Source organism: Cuculus canorus, chromosome 3 (assembly GCF_017976375.1).
Source record: "Cuculus canorus isolate bCucCan1 chromosome 3, bCucCan1.pri, whole genome shotgun sequence".
NCBI classification, from domain to species: domain Eukaryota; kingdom Metazoa; phylum Chordata; class Aves; order Cuculiformes; family Cuculidae; genus Cuculus; species Cuculus canorus.
The window spans coordinates 57,596,348-57,616,936 of record NC_071403.1 but is presented as its reverse complement, the minus strand read 5'-3'; the positions used below and the strand labels follow the sequence as shown (position 1 = coordinate 57,616,936).

Genomic DNA, 20,589 nt, shown 5'->3' with positions numbered 1-20,589 from the left:
TTTCCTGAAGGAAAGAGAAGACCTCTGCACTTCATAGCTCTTCTCTGCCAAAGTACAATAGACCTGTTGTTTCATTTTCAGTTGTGTGTTACGATGTTTTTTCTGAGTTGATGTACTTCACCACACATCTAGAGAGAGCACTAGAAACGTATCATCATTATATATTACTCAAAACCTCAGAACTAGTAGCAGAGGAAATCTTCTCTTGATTCAATAACAGAGGGTGTTTATGTGTACATGTTAGTCAAATTCAGAACAGAACGAGTTTCCTAAAAAAAAGACATCATTCCTTGCACAGATTGAGCTGCAGGAGGTTCACGGGCTGTCACAGAGAGAAATAGAGAAGAGTCTGTCTTCATGAAAAACACAGTGTCTCAGAGGAAACAGAGTGACCAGGACAGCAAATGCTCTTTTTACCACAAAAAATATTTCGAAGTGGCACAGTTTTGCTCAGCTTTTAATGAGGGCTTAAGAGTGTCATTGCCTATCTAAAATTCAAGCAGGCATGTTTATCTCGCCAGCATCCAACAGTAGAGCTTAAAACCTATTAGAAAGCGAAAAAAAAATGAACTAATTAATAATAATATTAGTTCTGAAGAGATATCTCTGGTGCAAAATGAGGCAGCAGTCAATGGCCAGACCACCCTGACGTGGCAGCTTCCCTTTTTGGAAAGTCTAGCATAGGCTTAACAACACGTTGAAATGCTTTCTGAAAAGGAAGACCAGGAAAACCAGGTATCGCAGTGGAGCTATGGGGCACATTTAAGGAGGTGCTGCGGCCGTTGCAGTATGTGAATAAAGAAACCTGTGCGTACTGCAGCCGGTCTAAACTGAAGAGAGGTTTCTGCTAAAGTTGCAGCAGCCACCTCCTTTGCTGCTTAATCAGTCGTGGGCCAAGTGTAAGTCACAGGCACTGTCAGGGTGACAGTCTCTCGCTGTGGAGGAAAAAAATTGTTCTGGTCTGTCCAACTGGACTGCCCAGATCCCTTCACATCTCTGACAATGATATGCTGTGTGGTTTGGCATGGCTTGTACATTTAATCACTGTATTGCAGCTTGTGCACACATTGAAGCAAAAAGTATACATGCTTAGTGGGGATGTCTTGTAATTTATATTTATACAGCATATTGTGAATTAGATGTATTACATATCATATGCTGCATAAGTAGCAGACTGCACTAGGTTATATTATTTTGAGTCTTGTGGCGATAGCTAAGACTATTTTTTATTTGGATTTTTTTTTAGGACATATATATATATATATATATTTGTAGTCCCACATTATTAATAGTTGCTTAAAATTTTCCACGGCTCTGGATATTTCCTTTCACAGGAATATACAACAGAAAAGTAATTTGGAATATATTGCTTGCTATGGTACCATAGTGTTAGTATACTTCACACAGTGGTGGTTATACTTCGTACAGTGAATTCTGCTGGTTTGTACAAAGCAGGCAGATCCTAAGAGGTGCATATGTTTTTAGCTCTGTTAACTTGACAAGAGCTATATTAGCTTAGCCGAGGAAGTCACCTTGAGGATCCTTTTATATGTCAGTTATTGGATGAGTGGGACACATTCAGCCACTGCAGTTGCATTTATGAGGAATCATTCAGTCAAGGGTTTCGTTTTGAGAATGTCTCAACTAAACTGGGAGAACAACATTATTCTAAGAAGAAATTGCTAGTCAATTTTTTTCCATTCACCTCTTTTTGAATTTTTTCATCCATTTATTCAAATGTGGACAACATAAATCTACATGCATCAACTGCCTGTTGCTCTTTCGTTCATCACACTGCTACTAATTCAGAATCAAATCACTGATAGGGCTTCAAATGCATAACTTAACCTTGGACAACTACTGACCATAATTATCACTGCAAATGCATGCCAGTCATGATGACTACAAAACCTCTTATATATAGTCAAGTATGCACTATTATAATTGATGTATAAAATTCTAGACACATACTTAAGTGTGTATCACCATAACTAAGCCATAAAAATGCGTGCAAAAGCAGTCAGGCATTTACCATCATTAACAAAAGAGATTTTGCAAACGCCATTGTTTTATTAATAAATCTGTGTTCTGTGCATGTTTCTTAGAACTAACCACACTTAAGGTTAGAAGCCTCGAAATCAAAACCAATAATGGAATTATGATTTTCTGAAAATACCACCCATTCTTCAGTAAACTAGTTATTAAAAAGTACCGCTGCTGTGTTCTAGCAATAAGAAATTGTTCCAAAATACCGTACTCCTGATGCATTTCTAATAAAATAAGTCTTTTGCCATTCCCTGTGCAGCTGCATTTGGGATTTCAAAATACAGAAAGCTCCCTTGGACTATTTTATGGCAATTTTTTGTTTCATATTTATAATTTAAATCTGTGAAGTAGAAACATTAATCAGTGCTCTCAAATGGGCAAATGATCAAAGCTTTTTTATTGAAATCCCAAATACAGGTAATAGTGGAACTTATGAGAAGTTGGTGCCATCCTAACAGCAGGTTTTCCATGTGCTGATGCTCTGTGAGTAGCAGGTGTCATGTTTTTCTGAAGCCTGCTGCTATAAAGCTAAAAAGTTTTCATGTCTCACTATACTCTCTGATAAGGCAAAAGATGCTGCATACAGAAAAATTATATATAGACCAGATTTCTTTCTAGGTAGGAATGGGCAGAGTTTGGTTACATGGCCAAATGCAATTTCTGGTTACACTCTTGTTCATTGCAACAGCATGGCACAAAATGCCAAATGATTAAAAATAGCTTCAATTCAGACCTAAACGTATTCAGCAGTAAATGTCTATATATTTTTATTTCTGACAAGCCTGCATGATAAGTAATTTCTATTATCAGCAGATATACAAGCATCTACCAATATTATGAATGTATCGCTTTTTTTATGTCAGAGGTCTTTTAAAACTATTACTGTTTTAAAACTCTCCGGGTTTGATTTCTAAATGATGCATCTTGTAACTGCCATTATTTATGGGCAAACAAAAGTATAGACATCAAGAAGAAGGTCTACACTTTCAGAATTTGAAATAATTATTGCTCCATCTGGCTTTGGTATATAGTCAGCACAGCTCTCATTTGCACAGGATTTGAGCTGTCCCCTCCTAGAGTAGTGGTTAATAGAAGAATTTAAAACATTAATTTGTTTAAACCGTAGAAATTGGTTGTTTTGTGCTTAGAGCTGCTAGCCAGTATCTTACTATGCTGTGCTTCCTTTACTCCAGATAATTGATAAGAGCAAGAGAGACCCTTCTGAAGAAATTGAGATCCTCTTGAGATACGGACAGCATCCAAACATCATTACACTTAAAGATGTGAGTAGTCTTCAAGCACTTCAGCATTAAATGATTTTCACCTTATGGTCCGACTCACCTATTAGTCCATGTTTGGCAAATTCTTCATTCGAAAGCCAGAGCTAAAACCAAACCTGTTCAAAAAATGTGACTTAACTGGATAGCAGTTGGAAAGACTGGTCAGGTTATAATTTCTCCAGTTACTGTCTAAACAACTGTAAATAAAACTAAAGAGACACAGTGCTGGGGAACAGCAAAATGTGTTTGGTTTTGTAGCACTTTTCAGAAGTGAGATCTCCATAGCTGGGTGTTTCAGAGCAAGTTCTGAGGGGTGCTGCTGGGCAGAGGACGGTGCTTCATGAGCAGCAGCCATTCCCATGCAGCCAGTGGTGTCTGCTCAGTTGGGAATAGGAGAGCTCGCTAGGCTTTCCTCTGATAGTGTTTTAATGCCAGGGAGTATTTACCTTCTAGTCAAGCAGTCTGAGGAGACATGAAGGTAACTTGCTTAAGCATTTCAAGTGAAGAATACCTCTGCTGTCCTTACATGCAGTAATGACCTTTAGTCAGAGATATTTTACTTACACTGCCTGCAGCCTCACCTAGGATTGTCCACACCGTGTCAGATTCAGAATTTACAGAACAAAATTCTGCTGGTGTGAGTGGACAATATGTTATGATTCAGTCTTTAGGGAGGTATTAATATATTAAAAAAATCTAATCACACACCCTTAGGAAAGTCTCACCTAGGTCTTAAGGAGTATCTTAAAATCTGTGCAAAAAAGGGTTATATTCCTTTCCAAGAACATTTGGCATTGATGACTATAACACCATCTATTATTGCAATCCAGATAAGGGATTATGACATGAAAATTGCTGTTTTTCCATGTAAAGAAAAAAATGTCTATTACCCCTTGCAATTGACTTTGGAGGTAAGTACATCTTGTGGCTGATGTCAAAAATCTATTTACCAGAATTGCAAATACAAACTATATAATATCACTGGAAGTAGTTCTTGGCCAACAGTATAATACAGTTCATTTAGCTGATCGTGAGTCAAAAGGAAATATTGATATTTGAAATGGCAAATGTTACCCTGTAGAAGTAAAAAGAGAACACTACTGAGAAGGAGGCTTGGGTGAGAGCCAGCAGACATTTCAGGCAGTGTGAAGTGGTGCTGCTTTTAGCAGCTTGGTCTGCTCTGCTGACATGATAGCAGATCAAGAAAGCTACATTTCTGTGTGGACAAATCAGCAAGTTACTACAGACACGAGAAAAAAGGGATGAGTAAGTAATTTTAAAGTTGTGGGTTTTGTTGTTAAGTGTAATAAGCACATAGCTGATATTTTCTTCTTGCAGAATCTCACAGAAGCAAGCCAACGCTGTGCTTAAAGAACAACCTTTACCAAGGCAATAGGTCCAAAATATACATTTATCCTATTACTCTTCCAGGTCTATGATGATGGGAAATATGTGTACCTAGTGATGGAGCTGATGCGAGGAGGCGAGCTCCTGGACCGCATTCTTCGGCAGAAGTGTTTCTCGGAGCGGGAGGCCAGTGCTGTGCTGTGCACCATCACCAGGACTGTTGACTACCTGCACTCTCAGGGTGTAAGCATTGCTTTTTTGTCTATCCACATCAACCTTCTAAAAACCTCACTTCTAGAAAAAGCAAATAGCCGTGACTTTGCTTCTCTGATGCATAAATACATATTTTTTTCTCAAAAAAGTTTCCTTCTCCTTATTTATAATTAAATTTAATTTGTGAAAGAGTGCCGTAGTCTTTTTAGCCATTTCCCAACTGAACTGCAGTAGGTTGAAGTGGTATTTTCATTCCCAAACTACACTGATTTTCAAGTTCACGTACCTTGTTAAGATATTACTCCTTTACTTTTTATCACAGTCATTATTGCAGTACCTGATACTTTAATGAATTTTCAAATAGGGTAGCTGAATCAGCAGATAGGTAAAAAATCAAATGCTCAGCTTTCTAAATGAAGTGACAGTTTGAGCAGCTGACAGGAAAGGCTTCTGACATGCTGTAAAAGAGCTGGCTTTTAAAATCTAAGCTCTCTATATACGGCAGTTTGAAAACATCTCCTTTTCTGCTTTTCAGGGACAAGCAATTTGGATGTCTAGTCTGGTTAAAACAGGTGCATTTTCATGCTTGGGGTTTTATGTTTTCCTGGTAGGTTTTCAGTCTTCCTATAACAAATAAATGCTGTTTTCCCACCACTGAAATGCAGCATGGCTGGTAAAACACAAAGTCACCTGAGGCTGTGTGTCTACAAAAAGGATTTTTGCTAATACATTTTGAAATGACAAAAAAAGAAATCACTTCCTTCAGGTGTGAGCCACTTACATGCACAGTCACAGCAAGACCCTCACATACTTTCCTCCTATGACAAAATTTCTTCTTCACCTTTCAGCTGAATATTTAATGTCACCAGGTTCCAGGAGACTCTGACACCAAGGTGTTTGTACAGCATTCTGTAGGCCCTCTGCCCACAGGAAAGCTGTCCCCCCTTAGAGCAGCAGCCTCCATCTTAATACACCAGCAGAGGCTGTTGAGCATGATCTTTCTGATTTTAATAGATTTTAACCTTTTAATTCCTTCATTTGCCCAAAGCTTTTAAGCAACTTTTCTCCAAAACTTAAGTATTTTCAGGATGAGCTCTTGAGCTACCTCAACCAGCAGACCAGAAATGGCAGCCAAGCCTGGCTGCTCCCTGACCTCTCTCCACTCCTTACTCAATGCTTTTTCTGTTAAGGTGGTGCACCGAGATCTCAAGCCAAGTAATATCCTCTACATGGATGAGTCGGGAAACCCAGACTCCATCAGGATCTGTGACTTTGGATTTGCCAAGCAACTGAGAGCGGAGAATGGGCTGCTCATGACTCCTTGCTACACAGCCAACTTTGTTGCCCCTGAGGTAGGATTGCATTTCAAAGCCATCAGTCATTAGCACGTCCTAGAAAGCAGTCCTTGCCCCCTCTCTCCCTTTTCCTTACTGCCTATGTAAGAGAAGCAAGGTAAAGGCCAGGCTACCAGCACTTGCACAGCCTTTATCACCGTAACTTTCATATTCTTGGTCTTGCCAGGGCAGTTATTTACTCCTGACAGAAGCCAGTGGCTGTTTTGAATTCATGTACACAATGCTTTGGCTCATTACTAAAATACGTTTTTTTTTCTCTAGCTTTATCTGCTCAGACTGCATCCCCTCTAGTGCACTGCATCAAAACGGGATAAGGCTTAATAAGGAAATGTTGAGGTCAGGAATAAGACTCAAAAGAAGACCCATACCTGAAATTCTTACCACTCCGAAGTCAGTGGGATCTTTATTGTTGACTTTATTGAGCTAAAGAAACATCCCTCCTCTTGGGCTTTCCTAGTACCAATCCCCCATTCTAGAGGATGAAGGAAAGGGCTGCTTTCCCACTTTTAAAGACAAGGAAATGGAGGAAGACCAAACAGCTTGCCCCAAACACTGTGAGAGGTGGCTCTGCATCACTTGCAAGTGCTGTCCCTTTCAGGCAGCCTCACAGGAGTAGGTTTGGGTTAACAGATATTTGGTTTCTGCTGTTTGCTGTTTCTGACCCTTGAGATGTTCATAGCTACTTCCTTCTGATGAAGGAGCAAGAGGTTAATTTCCTGGGTAATTGTCCATTCCTTGGAGGGATGCTTATCAGTAATTTTAGTATTTGTAATACACAACTTCAAATGTGTGTTTTCTTCTGCTTGTTATGTTCCTTATAAGAAAATACAAAACTATTGCCCTTCAATACTACTTCTGTCCTCTGCTGTCAAATACCACTGCGTCTCAGTTGACATCATTCAGCAATCTTTTCTTTCCCTTAACTCTCCTCTATCCAATGTTCATCCGTGTGGTATGTAACTGAAGAAGAGAAAAATGGGATGACCTTTCCATTCAGGGTCTTTTTGTGATGCCAAAAGTTACAGGAATCACAACTTTCCAGCATCAGAAGGTGAATGTGTTAAATTGAGACCATTGCCGGGGCAGTACAAATTCAAAGCAGAACTTTCTCAGCAAAAAAATCTTCCAATGCCAAGACAGATTGGTTTATTATTTTATTGCTGTTTGGTTTGGGTTTCATTTTAGAAGCTAGAATGAGCTGGTTTTAAATTTATCAACATACATTAAAAAAGTTCTGTGGCACCACAGCAGATCAATTTCTAAACCAAAAAATAAACCTATTTGCAAGATTTAAAGCCCTCATATTTTCTCCAGGATACAATGCACTTAAAATAGGGACAGCTATTTTTCATATTGGGCTATTTTGTATACTGTCTGTAATCACAAACACTGCCAGCCCAATGTAGCTTCAGATCAGACTCTTTTGATTTAAATTGAAAGCAGAAATCATGCTCCCAGACGTTTGTGATGAGTAAGATGGATCCTGCTAATGCAGGAAACATTGGAGATTAATTGAAACATTACCAGAAGCAGCAGAGAGCTTACATAAAGCCTTAAGTGCTTTTACATTATACCTGTGATATAATGCTGCCCTCCAGCCTAGCCTTTACTTTCACATTCCCTGTCTGAGCCCCACTGGGACACCTGTCATACCCCCATGAAAATAAACAAGGCAGCAGAAAGTCAACGGAGCTGATGGCACGAGAGGAGAGTGGCAGAGGAAGGAGGACATGTTTGCCCACTTGGATCTCCATTTATTTTGGAAACATTTAATTTGAGGCTTAAACGAGAAGGTGAGCAAAGACGAAGGTGCTGGGAGAGAAAGAGGCATGCTGCCACCTAGTGCGACTCATGTTGTGTGCAGGGAGCCAAGAGCGAGGCTGGATCAGGAGGGAACAGCTGGCTGTTTCCTTACGGATGCAGTAGGGCCCTTTTTGGATAAAGTAAAAATATTTCATCCTGCAATGTTCCTCCAAAATCTGTGAAGAACTACTGTTTTGGCATTTGGAATTATGAGATTATTAGCTTTCATACCCATACACATCCCTGCCTGTGTCACAACTGAGAAAACCCTTTATTCATAACATCGTTAATCCCATAAGTGAAAGTCTGTAAAAATAAAAAGGGATTGGAGAAATACTTTGAACCATTATCAGAACTGGATGAAGTCAGGGGAAGTTTATTCCATATCGCCACAACACCCTGCCACGTGTGGCACTAAGAACCAACTCATGCCTGTATCTCAGATCCCACCAAATTCTCAAGGTGACCTAAACCACTTCACGGATGATAAATTCCCCAGCACCTATAAAAGCAGGACACCTCTGCATCTTTCACCTGACTGATTTATTTCTAAGACACACACCTGTTACTCTTTGATAATATCTGCCCCCCAAAATCGAACACTAATCTTTTGGCCAACATTTTCCACACTTGCTCCTGCCAGCTCAGGGTTCTTGCTTTAACCACAGTTGCACAGACCTCCTGGAGACATTTTCCAAATAGCAGTGACACTAACTAATACTCTTGCTAGATTCTGTTGTTATCCATGGAGTGACATTGCTCTTGATAAAAACTAATTGCCAGGAAGGCTTTCCCTAGACTCTGGGACAGAGTGAATGTCCCCATTACCTAGCAGCATTCCTGCAAACTGAATGATAGCACACAGCGACACCTGCCCATCATTTTGGGTCTGTGTAATTGCAATGAAAATGTATGGGTTTTCATACCTATACACACCGCTGCTTGCATCACAACTGAGAAAATTCTGTATTCAAAAAATTTTTAATCCAATAAGCTAAAGTCTCTAGAAATAAAAGAGGGTTGGATAAATATTTGAGCCACTCATGAAGCAAGAAGCAAATGAGTTTGTAAAAAAGCAAAGCAGTTTCTCCCATAAAAATTAACATTAAAAGAGAGAGAATGAATGCAGGTTCTACAGAAATAAAAATAAGTACATAAATACACAATAAATAACAAATAAAACAGCCAGAGAGCATACATATGATGTGCAGGAGAAAGAGGCAGAAACATGATTTTATCAGCTTGGTCAACAGGAGAAAATGCAGCTTTTTCTCCATTTTTTTCTCCAGGTAGCAAATGTTTGCACAGTAGCATACCTGGCAGATGGTTGCTTTGCCACTCATCATTTGTAAAATCTGTTGAGGCAACATTTCCTCTAGCAGTGCTTGGTCTTTCCTGTACCAGGCTTCAAGTAACTGAAATCACTCCTGCTGCAGATCAGAGAAAGACTTGCTGAATTTGTACATTCCTTCCTCATGTGCTTTGCAAAAAATTAGTGTACCTGCTGATCCATCAGATGGGAACAAAACTCTCCTTGTGTGTCAGAACTGAATAAAAAACACGGTAATTTGCTTCTAGAGCAAGTGGAAGATCTGGAAGTGATCCCTGAGCTTTTCTGAGCCAAATAGAAACAAAGTTCTTTCCCTTATCTCAGCAATGGTGCCTCAGTTGGTTATTTCACTTTCACTTGGACCTGCACTGACTCAAAGAGGTGTTTCTTCTAGTATGCACTAGCATAAATGAAATCTAGATTTTACCCTTACAGCTGTAACTCACCCTCCTCTACCAATACTGAACCTATTGATCAGACCTCTGCTGAGTCTTGTTTTCCTTGTAAGAAAAAGAGATCAAGTTTTAGCCTGATGTCTGTTAAGTGCAGCCTAAATGTACCCACTTTTCTTTACAGAGGTATAAGATAAGAATAAGCCTTTTAGCGTTCTCTGCAGTTGTTATGCATCTTTACTAGTCTGACATTGGATATGCATTAGTATGTGTCCATTTCTTGTACCAAATCCAAACAGAACTTATACCTGCTTATCACTGTCACTCAGTCCTACCCTTGTTGTATCTACAGTGTTCTTGGTAACCTTTAAGAGTTAAAGAGGATATGTTTCAAAGTAGCAATGAGCTTTTCTTAAGAAACATTTTAGAACACTGAAATGTTGCTCTGATTTGCTGTGTGGTCAGAGAGGGTACCAGAGCCTCCAACAAACTTCATTCATCTCTTTCTCTGCAGAGGTGACATGTGCTGGGCTTGAACACTAACCAGCTCACTCCAGCCTGGGTTTCACCTTGCTCAACACTACTAATTAATATTTTTATCCTGAGGCGGCCACCTGTTCAAGCCAGATATGGGGTTAAGCCCTGGGAATGTCAGCAGATGCAAACACTAATTAGTGCTTTTTGAAGATCAGAAGCTAAAAATCCAGGAATGCAGATTAACTCATTTTTGTCTTTCTCTTTCCTTCATATAGGTCCTTAAGCGCCAAGGTTATGATGCAGCCTGTGACATCTGGAGCTTGGGGATCCTACTGTATACCATGTTGGCAGGGTGAGTGAAGAGATTTTTCTAGAGCAGGATTCTCCAGTGGGCTCAGCACTTAGCACTGATCAAGCCAGAAAGGGGTCACGTATAGAGACAGCAAACTGTCTGGCCTCCTTTAAGAAATGTGCTTCATTATGTAAGGCAAGAAAGTAGATGCCAAGACCTAGAATTAGTATAAATTTTTCCAGAAAACATAAATGTCTTTGACACTTCATAGGTTGTTTAGGTTTTTAACAGGCTGTGCCCGTAAATGTGCACTGAGACGTAGACTCCTAAAAAGCTCACTCACCATTTAAGCAGTGTCAAAGTTTTACACTAGGAAGGGAGCATAGGAGTATGAAGAGCCATATCGTGTTTGCCTTATCTGTAAGAGGTATTCATTCATTCATTTCTATTAATGCATTTATTATCTTCACCTTCATTTTTCATGTAATGTTGTTGTTACCAAGGTATCTGGGCATTTTTAAAGGCTAAAAAAAATCCACTCAAACATAGTTTTCAGTAGCTAATTGAAAAAATATGCTGCAGAAAAGACAAAAAATAAATGAACAGATCAGCAGAAACTTTTAGGGATACTTGGCAAAAATACCCCTAAATTGGCTAAAGTTAAATATTTACACAAGAAAATGCAGAGGAAGAGACAGATCGGAATAAGTAGTAAATTATAGGAATAAGATGTGCTAGGGTGAATAGGAAACAGTGGGCAAACCCAGTCTAGAGTTATTAGACCCCTGAATTTCTTTTCTCAGAGTACAATATGTGTACATTTATTGTCCCTAAGTGCAGTTTGAAACTTTTCAGTGACCTCTCACAGCTTTTTAATCTACTACATGATCATTAAGCTGTGGGAAGAAGCCTGGGTTCATACATAGATTTATACAGAAGACAAAGAGTCGGACCTTACTTTTCTGCTATTTGTGCCTGGGATCTCTGGGGACATCTGGGGAGATCTGCTGGGATCTCCAAAAACCTGTTTCTGCTTGGCTAATGCTATAGATTTGCAGAAATACAGAACCAGGATCAGTAAAATAAAATCAGCACATTACCCACCATCACATTTGTTTAGCCAATTATATTCAAAACGCTTCTTTTTTAAATGTGAAAAAAACCCAAATATGTTTGAATCTGAAATACAAATTGCACAAATTAGTGGATGTTAAATTTGCCAACAGGTGCTATTCACTTGTATCTCACTTTTTCTGGACTCATAAAAGAAAATAAGAGTAATAAAAACAGCTGGGAAATGCTGCTTTTTTTAGGTGCCACTACTGCTTTTAGGGATGGTCTTGTTCTTTCTCACCAGAGGGTAGTACTTGATTATTATTTGCAGCCAGGATTTTACTCTCCTCCCATCATCATTACAGGCAGAGAGGGTTCAGATACCCAGGTCTAGAGCACAAGCTTTGGATCCTGTTAATGCAGGTAGTGACCGACTTTGGAGTTTTAGCCCTTCCTTAACTCTTAGTGCATCCCTCTTGATAGTTACTGATTGAAATAATATTATGTATCCTTTGGGCTGAAATCTGGCATGTTTTTGAAAACTGGAAATTGCATGTGAGGAATTGAGTGTGCTGTTTGAAACCAGGTGGGATAGGAAGCTGTGGCCAAACCAACTGTTTAGCAATCTAAAAACCACTCTGGCAAGCTTTCAGAAGAGACAAGACAGATAGAAGGAAAAGTATAAAAATCCCAAATAGTCGCTTTTTCTAAACCTACACAGCTGTTCAGAATTCCAGAGTAAAAATTGGCCCAGTAAATTTTAGTTAGCCACAAAAATCTTACCACTTGTCACTTTATGAAGACAGAAAGTCTGCCCAGTGCATATAACACTATTTTTTTAAAGCTGAGTGCATGTGACTAGCAATTTCTGGCTGGTTAGGTCAGGAAGTAACGTATTGCAGGTTGCATTTGTTTTGCCCAACAGACTTGCACATTATGGTTGACAAAGCATTGCAAAATAGGTTATAAAGGGTTCTTTTTTCTTTTCCTTTTTTCTTTTCCTTTTTTCTGTTTCAGATCCTAACTTTTTTCCTTTATTGTTTTTATCCTTTTGTGCCATTATCAAGGTACTTCTATTGGCAATAAAGCAGAGTTAAAACAATTAAAGAGGTAAAAACCTGTTTATGTTTTAAAAAGAATATTTATTTCCTAAAAAATGAGAAAAATTTTAAAAAATAAGGAATTAAATCTTTTCTTTTGCAGAATAATTTAATGTTAGGAATGACATGACTGTATAGTTTGGATGAAAATAAAGCAGCAATGTTGGTGGCTCATTCTGGAACCAAATTCCTGTTGTAATCGGTGGCAGTTAGCATTTGACCCTAGAAATCATATAGTTGCAAATTACACTGTATTTTTTTCTCTTTTTTGAAATAGATTCACTCCTTTTGCAAATGGACCAGATGACACCCCGGAAGAAATTCTGGCAAGGATTGGCAGTGGCAAATATGCACTTACAGGAGGAAACTGGGATTCAGTATCTGATAATGCAAAGGTCAGTAAACACTGTCTTGGATTTTTTTCTTGTTCTCTGAAAAGGGTTTGCAGTCTGAAATTGTAACAAACTTAAAAAAAGAGATAGTCAGAGGAGTCATTTCCTACTACATTATGAAACAAAATCTTGCTTTATGTTTCTACCACTCTGCATGAAGTAGTGTGTTAGGAATTTTGGTAGTTTATTTAATTAAACTAAGGCATAATATAGCGCCATCAATTGTGAATCCTCTTAACATCAAAATAGTGCAGAACTCTTTTGTGCAACTGAACTTTTAAAAGAAATGCAGGGTAGTCAATGCCACAAATTCATGGCCTATATGTGAATTATCATTTTGCTCCTCAAATTTAGACCAGGCAGTTTACAAACTAGCATTCTTAGCTCCAGCACAGTTCACAGTTTATGTTTCCCATCTATCACAAAGTATGGAAACCCTAGGAGATAAAATTCACCTGGTGCCAAGACTTTGGGGCATGATGTTGTACACTGGTCTATAAATCAGCTAGATGGGCAGGAAAGCTGGCAAGCTTCCGGTTTCCTGACATTATGCAGAAACTTTGACAGGATTTAGAAATTCCTGCAAGAGATTTCAGTTTTAGCAACTGGTAGTACACAATGGAAGGATATTGATACATTTCACTACAAAACTGCAAGCAATCCTAGTAACATAATCATCCTGCTGCCAACACCTGTGTGCCAATCCACCTCGCAGTGGATTTTTTATCATATGTCTAGTTTTGAAATTAAAATGTTCAGATGTGGTAGAATCAATGTCATTGAATTTTAGCCACCTGAGCATTAGATTTCTATTCTAGGCTTCTCTTGGAAGCATGCTTTGGAGTCAGTGAGGAGATGGCATCTTCTCTAGGTGGAGTTCATCACCCCTGCAAGGTCACCAGTAATTAACACTCACTCAATAAGACAAATACCCTCCACATTATCTTTTGACTGGATTATCAACTGAGAGTGGAACATTACAGCCAAAAATTCTTAAGATCAGACTTTATATTTAAAAATTACAAAGCATATCTAGAGTGCATCCTTCTCACCATAGGACATGCCAGAGATGACACTGCCACTGGGAAGATCTTAGTAAAATCTGCACTGCTGTTAATTACTTTTTCCCTTTCACTGTTTTTTCCCTCTTAAACCCAGGACATTGTGTCAAAGATGCTTCATGTAGACCCTCACCAGCGCCTCACAGCAGTCCAAGTCCTAAGACATCCGTGGATAGTGAACAGGGAGTATCTGTCTCAAAACCAACTTAGTAGACAAGATGTTCACCTGGTGAAGGTACGCCCTGCCCCCCTCCTCTTCCTTCCTTGCAGAATGAGCCACCATTTTTGTAAATATTCTGGAAAGTGATAGAGGAATTGGGAAGATTATTTGCCACAGAGGCCACATTTAATATGGCACTGTGTTAACAGTAAAGATTTTTGATCTGTCACCTGATCAACATTTTTAACTTTCAACTGCACTGTAATGACCTGGTGGGACTCTGTGTACATAATGCTCCCCACCGTTTTGAATCAGTGACACACCAGCTGTCTGCCAGCCTAAACATGTTATCATTTCATGGAAATCATCCATGCACATTAATTTTTTCAGGGGACTGAGAGGGAAAAAGAGGGGAAAAGCTTCAAAGAACTGAATTTCAGCCCAGCATTTTCTCTTTCTGAGAAGAAAAAAAAAATTGTTTTCTCTTTCTCTGTTTTCCAGGGTGCAATGGCAGCCACTTACTTTGCTTTAAACCGAGCACCTCAGGCACCGAGGCTGGAACCTGTATTGTCCTCCAGTCTGGCTCAGCGACGAGGCATGAAAAGACTTACCTCTACCAGGTTGTAGCAGAACCCTGAAAAGGCCTCTTTGAAAACCCACATTTTATTATTTGCGATATTCACCTTTACTTGGCTAGAAGAACTTTTTTGGACAACCTGCACATGAAATCGCCAGAACTAGCAGAGGCCCAGCATAAGGCAAAGTTTTCCTTTGCTCCATCATTTCTTTTACATTCCAGCCAGGGTCCCAAGTTTAACAACTTCACAAAGATGTGCCAATTTTGCCAGTAGCTCTGTTTCCTTACTGAGATAAAGCCAAATAAAGTAGGTGTTCCATCCTTCTCACCCTAGGAAATACTATTTTTGAGTCCTTAAGATGTTCCGTAGGAACACTGTTTTCATTTTGTTTCTCAAGAAAAGCACTTTTTTCTATGAAGGACACAGTCGGGTTTGAATGTTTTCAGCTGTTTCAGGATGCATCATGAGAAAGTGGTTTGGCGGATCATGCGTAGACATCTACTGATCTCCATTCATCCCAGGAAGAGTGAAGGCTGCAGAGGCACATGAGTAATACCTTACTTGAAACAAGTGCTATATAACATGAAGGAGAGAGAGCTGTCAGTGGTAAAAATACCTTCTGATAGCAAAAAATCTTTTGCATTTTGCACCTGCCCTCTATGGAATGAAGTCAACACTGCTCAAGGAGCACATGCTACCAGCTCTGAATTATTTGGAGGTCTACAAGAGCAGAAAATCTCTGAGAAACTTAGTCCTCTGAGGAGATTATTTCGTCTTATGAGACTGTGGGAAAGCATTCACATAATATAGTGTGAGTACAAGCCTGTGAATCAGGGTGGGGAAAGATGTTTAGTCTCCACCAGCAAGCATGAGGTTTGGGAGGATGGGGGAGCTAGGAAACTGAGCAGAGGCAGGGAACGGCATGGGTGACTTTGAGGACAGAAGGCAAAAAGACTTATGGCAATGTAGTGGGGAGTACTGCCGAAGAGAACTACTGTGCACGTGCTTAGGAGGCAAATCACGACTCCCTTTAAAAGCAAGGGACTTCAGTGGCTGGTACAGAAGGAGGGTGGGTAACTGGGTTGGTGAAAGGCTGGGTGGGTCGGTGCAGCCATCCTCCCACGCTGTCACCAAGTCTTCTCATGGACACTGGCTCTGGCAGGCCACAGTGACAATCTGGAGCAAGCGAGGCCATTTCCAGTCATTGATCCCTGCCCTTCCCTGGCTGCTTACTCAAATCTGCCTCAGTCATCCAACATTTCATATCCCTGCCTGGCTATTCTGCTCTAGCAGAGCTGAACTCTTTGTGCTGCGTGTGTGCAGAGAGTGCCCACTTCTGAGGAGTTCACCTGTTACAAGCTTTAATAATGATAAATTATGAGGAAAATCAGGAGGATGCTCTGCTTTTATATTTATATAAATATGTACATGTGTATTTATATACATATAAAACAAAAGTTCTGTGCCCTAATACCTAGATTTTCCAGGTTCATGGAAAGAAAACACTGTTGAAATGGTCTCAGCAAAATGGACCTTTTGTCTCATTCCCTGATTTCAAAGAAAGTGAGGAAGGTTTATGGGTGCTGGATGTGAAGTGTTTTTTGATTCTTTTCCTTGGCTTACGGTGGTCACAAGCTGACTAGGATTCTTTGTACTGCTTTTGTTCATTTTTGTTTTCCAGGTAAATTTTGTGACCTCAGAAGCTTTGTGGGAAAAGCTAATGTGCTATGTTGGCTTTTTTTTTTCTGTTGTGATGGGGGGAAAAAAGAAAAATGTGAACATGGAGCTTCATATGCTAGAGATGGTAATTTTTCCTTGCTGGGTAGTATGTGCATCTCAGCACTGAACTGGAATTACCAGTTAAATTGCCTCAAAACGTCCAAAGGAACAGGAGTTGCATTTGCTATAGCACTATGCTTCCCAAAACTGTCTCTGTTCCCATGTTGACTGAACTTTGTTTGTTTGCATTATTCTATTTTTAAATTTAAATTTATTCTTAATAATTTAAACTGATATTTAATGTTCAGGTTTATGTGCTGTGCACAGAGGAATGTTGCAAAGCAGCTCTCCTTGAAGCCTTTCTCTTTTCTAGAATAAACAATGCTGTGAAACTTCACGCAGTGGCTGAATTGGCTTGGACTGGTGCATGCAAACACATGCACGTGTGTTTCTATGGTTGTATACACAGCATCCCTCATTCTATTCTCTTCTCTGGCTAAACTGTGCTCAGTATCAGCTTTTTGCTGCCTTGACACTTTTTCTCTGGTTAGATGTTAAGACTCATATATTTCTGCTAGCAGCACACTGTGAGGTGAGTCTACAGACAGGGGATATCCTGGCTGATGCAGAAATGTTCTGGCCAGGCCATGTTTCCCTGGAACTAACTTCTATCCTGTAACAAGGCAAGGTGGGCACAGGGATGCTAAGGGCAACTTGGAGGGAGAGCTGGATTTTTGGGAGTCCCAGTGTAATTGTATTGTATATGGGCAGAAAGACTGTTGTAAATGTTATGTACTATTGTTCTCTCCTCTGGGAATTTCCTGGTCATCTTTCATTGCTTCTGTTTGCTTTCTCTTCACAGCCATTGGAAACAATCTAATTCCCTCTTGATGTACTCAGTCTTAATTCTGTGAGCATTTTTCATGTGAATATTATTGTAGGCCAAGCTTACAGGATCCTACTCTTCCCAAAGTTTAATGGTTTAAATATCTTCCTGATTTAGCTCCTTCTAACCCATCAGCTATCACCCTACTAACCATACAAGGTTTGTGCCATGTACAGAATGATACATGTCAATGCTTATTAATTACTCTATAAGCCTATTAATTATATATAATGGGGTTTGCTTACTAAGATTTTGTTGGCAGTGCATCCAGATGTATGCACAAGTGTGTGTATATGTAAATACATACACAAAAAAACATGCCGTCCCAGCTTGTCTAAGTGAGAATACAAGTGTAGTCAGTGCTTGAAGTGATACTCAGAAGAGTTGTCTGTGGAGTTCTTGAAAGTCTGTAATTCAGAACAGTAGTGGTTACTCTGGGTGTGCATTGGCAGCTGTGCCCATCCATGGCAGAAGCTGTCCTGTCCAGCCTCCCCTCTGTTGCAGCTGTGCATCCCCATGCACCCCCCAAGGCAGACCAGACCCCCCTCCCCAGACTAGCCGTGGGAAGTGCTTTTCTGAGGGTTATCTGACCTGTTTCAGTCAAGATGGCTCCAATTAAACTCTTTCCACTGTCAGTCTTGCTGATCCAGCTCACTTGGTTAGAAATACAAGAGTCTCTGTCAGGAAATTCAAGGGACAGTCAGTCCTGGCAGAGGGGGAGCAATGCACCATTGGCAGTCACTGTTTTGGACTGATAGCACCCACCATGTCCCGCATCCCACCTGGATACAGGTGAAGATGTATAGCCATGGCCTAATTACTGCTATGACTGCTTCTATATCAGCATCTCCTTTTCAGAGACAAAGTATGGTTCAGTATATATATACCACAGTATAGTTCAGCAATAAGCATTTATGCTTTCTAGGAGAAAACTTAACTGAAAAATGTTTAGTCTCTCTCTGTCTCTATCCACATATTTTTACTACACATTACATTTAACTCCTGAAAGTCTAAAAATCATTTTTAATTAGATCGTACCATCTTGCAGGTTATTAGTCCACAAAGTGACCTAGTGCCTTAGGCTATTACAGGTAGTATAGTTACATTTCTGAACCACCAAGGTGTGCAAAGCAATGATTGCTCAAAGCATATTAACGTGTATCTGTCTCAGACATAACCAGTTCGTCTGGAGAGCCACTTGAGTCTGCCTAGCAGGGAGGAGGCATCTCCCCACATTTTGCAAAGCTGGGGCCCATCTCTGCAGCTTCATGACTTTGAAGGAGACAAATGGTTCTGATGCAACAGGAAGAGTTGCCCGATTCCTATACAGTACCACAGCTGGTGTATATAGCAAAGATGTGTAAGATACTGCTCAGAGGAAGAGCTGACCCCTGGCCCCCATTAATTTTCACTTCTTTAACATCCATTTGATTTTTTTAAGTAAATTTTAACAATAGAGAGAATTAATAAAGCCTGACTTTTTCAGCAAACCACAAGTGACCCTCACAGACACTTTGTAATTAATCTCTACATCTGTAAAAAATAACCTTCTGACAACAGATTTCAGATTATCTTGAGCAGCAGTTCCAGATCCTGGAACAGCCTAAGCAGCGAGAGCTGAAGAAAGGACATCTTATGTGACATGACATTGTGACGCACCATTGCATGTCAGGCTCTTAAAAGTACAGATTGTGTGTCCCTGTGCTTCACCTGACTCTGCATGTGATGCTGGGACTCTTCTCTGAGGACTGAGTTTTTTGAAAGAGACAATAAATCTTTTGGCTTAGATTTCTAAGCCAGATTCTATTAGAAATCAGTATGCAAATCTTTAAGGGACAGGCTGATTTTGCTTGTGTAGTGCAACGCTCTCTCTAATAACTTGTACCCAGCTCTGGTATATCCGAGTACATCTGGATCTTGGTCAAGTATGGCAATTGCTGTATCCCTCTGATACGAATTATGCCAGGGCTTGGATCAGCCCCTAGAACGAGTGCCACAAGGATTTCTTATGCCACTGGTCCACAGAGTTTATGCCAGCATATGCATGTGCTGATGCTAAAAAAAGGCAGGCAGTAACTTTCTCTTGACCTCAGCTGCTCATTTGTCCTTTCGCACCTCCCTTATCCAGGTCACCACAGGGCAAAGCAAATGTTTGTGCGTCAGAATAAGTGGCTGGGGACAGCAGGAGAGCAACAGTGTCTTTTTTTGCCTGCAGCACTATCAACTCATCGGTGTGGCCACAACTTTAGTGTCACCTCTGTCCCTCTGTTTCTGAGTTATGCTGAGATGAGTCCAGGTGTAGCTCAGAGTCAGGGTGATAAAGGATGGGCTGTTAGCACAGTAGCAGGTTTCCAAAGCCAAGCTGTGTGCACAGAGTAGGAGGACAAGTCCAGGCTTCTGAAAATTCGCCACAACTTCATATAAACTCCCCATAACCAGGAGGCATAGATTGCAGATGACATGCCATGAGGAAACAATGTTGGCTGCATGTATTTATGCCACCACTGACTTCATAAAGAGGGCAGGAAAAAACCCTGATGTTTGTTTTGAAATAACCCATCTTTATAGAGGAAATCTCTGATCTGTTTTTTCTAGATCCCTAGTAGGAGTAAGGCAGATAAACATGGAAGGTAAAGCAGATTACTATAGCAGAAAAGGAGACAGCGTTCACCAGAAAATTATTTTCATTCAGGTGTTTTGAAGCTGTATCTTAAGATACGCATAGCAAAAAATGCCAAAGCAAATATTTAGAAGCAAAGTTCTCTTGTTGAACACTTGCAGATGGCACCTTTAAACAAGAGCCAAATGGGCTTCCGGGGCACATGTCTGAATCCTAAAAGATAGTCAAGCAGAACAACTGGGCCAACTACCTCAAATATCTCTTATATTAAAATAAAAAGGCCTAAAAGAATATGTTTTAATGAATTTCATAACAAAGAAAAATGTGCAAGCCCATCTTCTCTTCCTCTTTTGAAGTGTACATCATAATCCAGTAGAAGTAAGGATTCTTACCTCTGAGCTGACCTTGCTCCTAAAACCGTATATTCCTCTGTGATATTGCAGCTAAGCTGCTTCTGTTATCTCAGTTACTGTGTGAAAAGTCCT

The 20,589-nt window shown here is 40.0% G+C and overlaps 1 protein-coding gene across 2 annotated transcripts in view; it reads left to right on the top strand.

Moving 5' to 3' along the window:
- Window positions 1-19,657, top strand: part of RPS6KA2 (ribosomal protein S6 kinase A2) — a 288,113-nt gene extending 268,456 nt beyond the window's left edge. For both annotated transcript variants that reach the window (XM_054063331.1, XM_009557727.2), the window contains 7 exons: window positions 3,240-3,329; window positions 4,758-4,916; window positions 6,077-6,238; window positions 10,519-10,595; window positions 12,966-13,083; window positions 14,239-14,376; window positions 14,803-19,657. In XM_054063331.1, the coding sequence (XP_053919306.1) occupies window positions 3,240-3,329; window positions 4,758-4,916; window positions 6,077-6,238; window positions 10,519-10,595; window positions 12,966-13,083; window positions 14,239-14,376; window positions 14,803-14,928 (870 nt within the window). In that variant the 3' untranslated portion in view covers window positions 14,929-19,657. The remainder of the gene's footprint in view (window positions 1-3,239; window positions 3,330-4,757; window positions 4,917-6,076; window positions 6,239-10,518; window positions 10,596-12,965; window positions 13,084-14,238; window positions 14,377-14,802) is intronic.
- The last annotated feature ends 932 nt before the right edge of the window (window positions 19,658-20,589 follow it).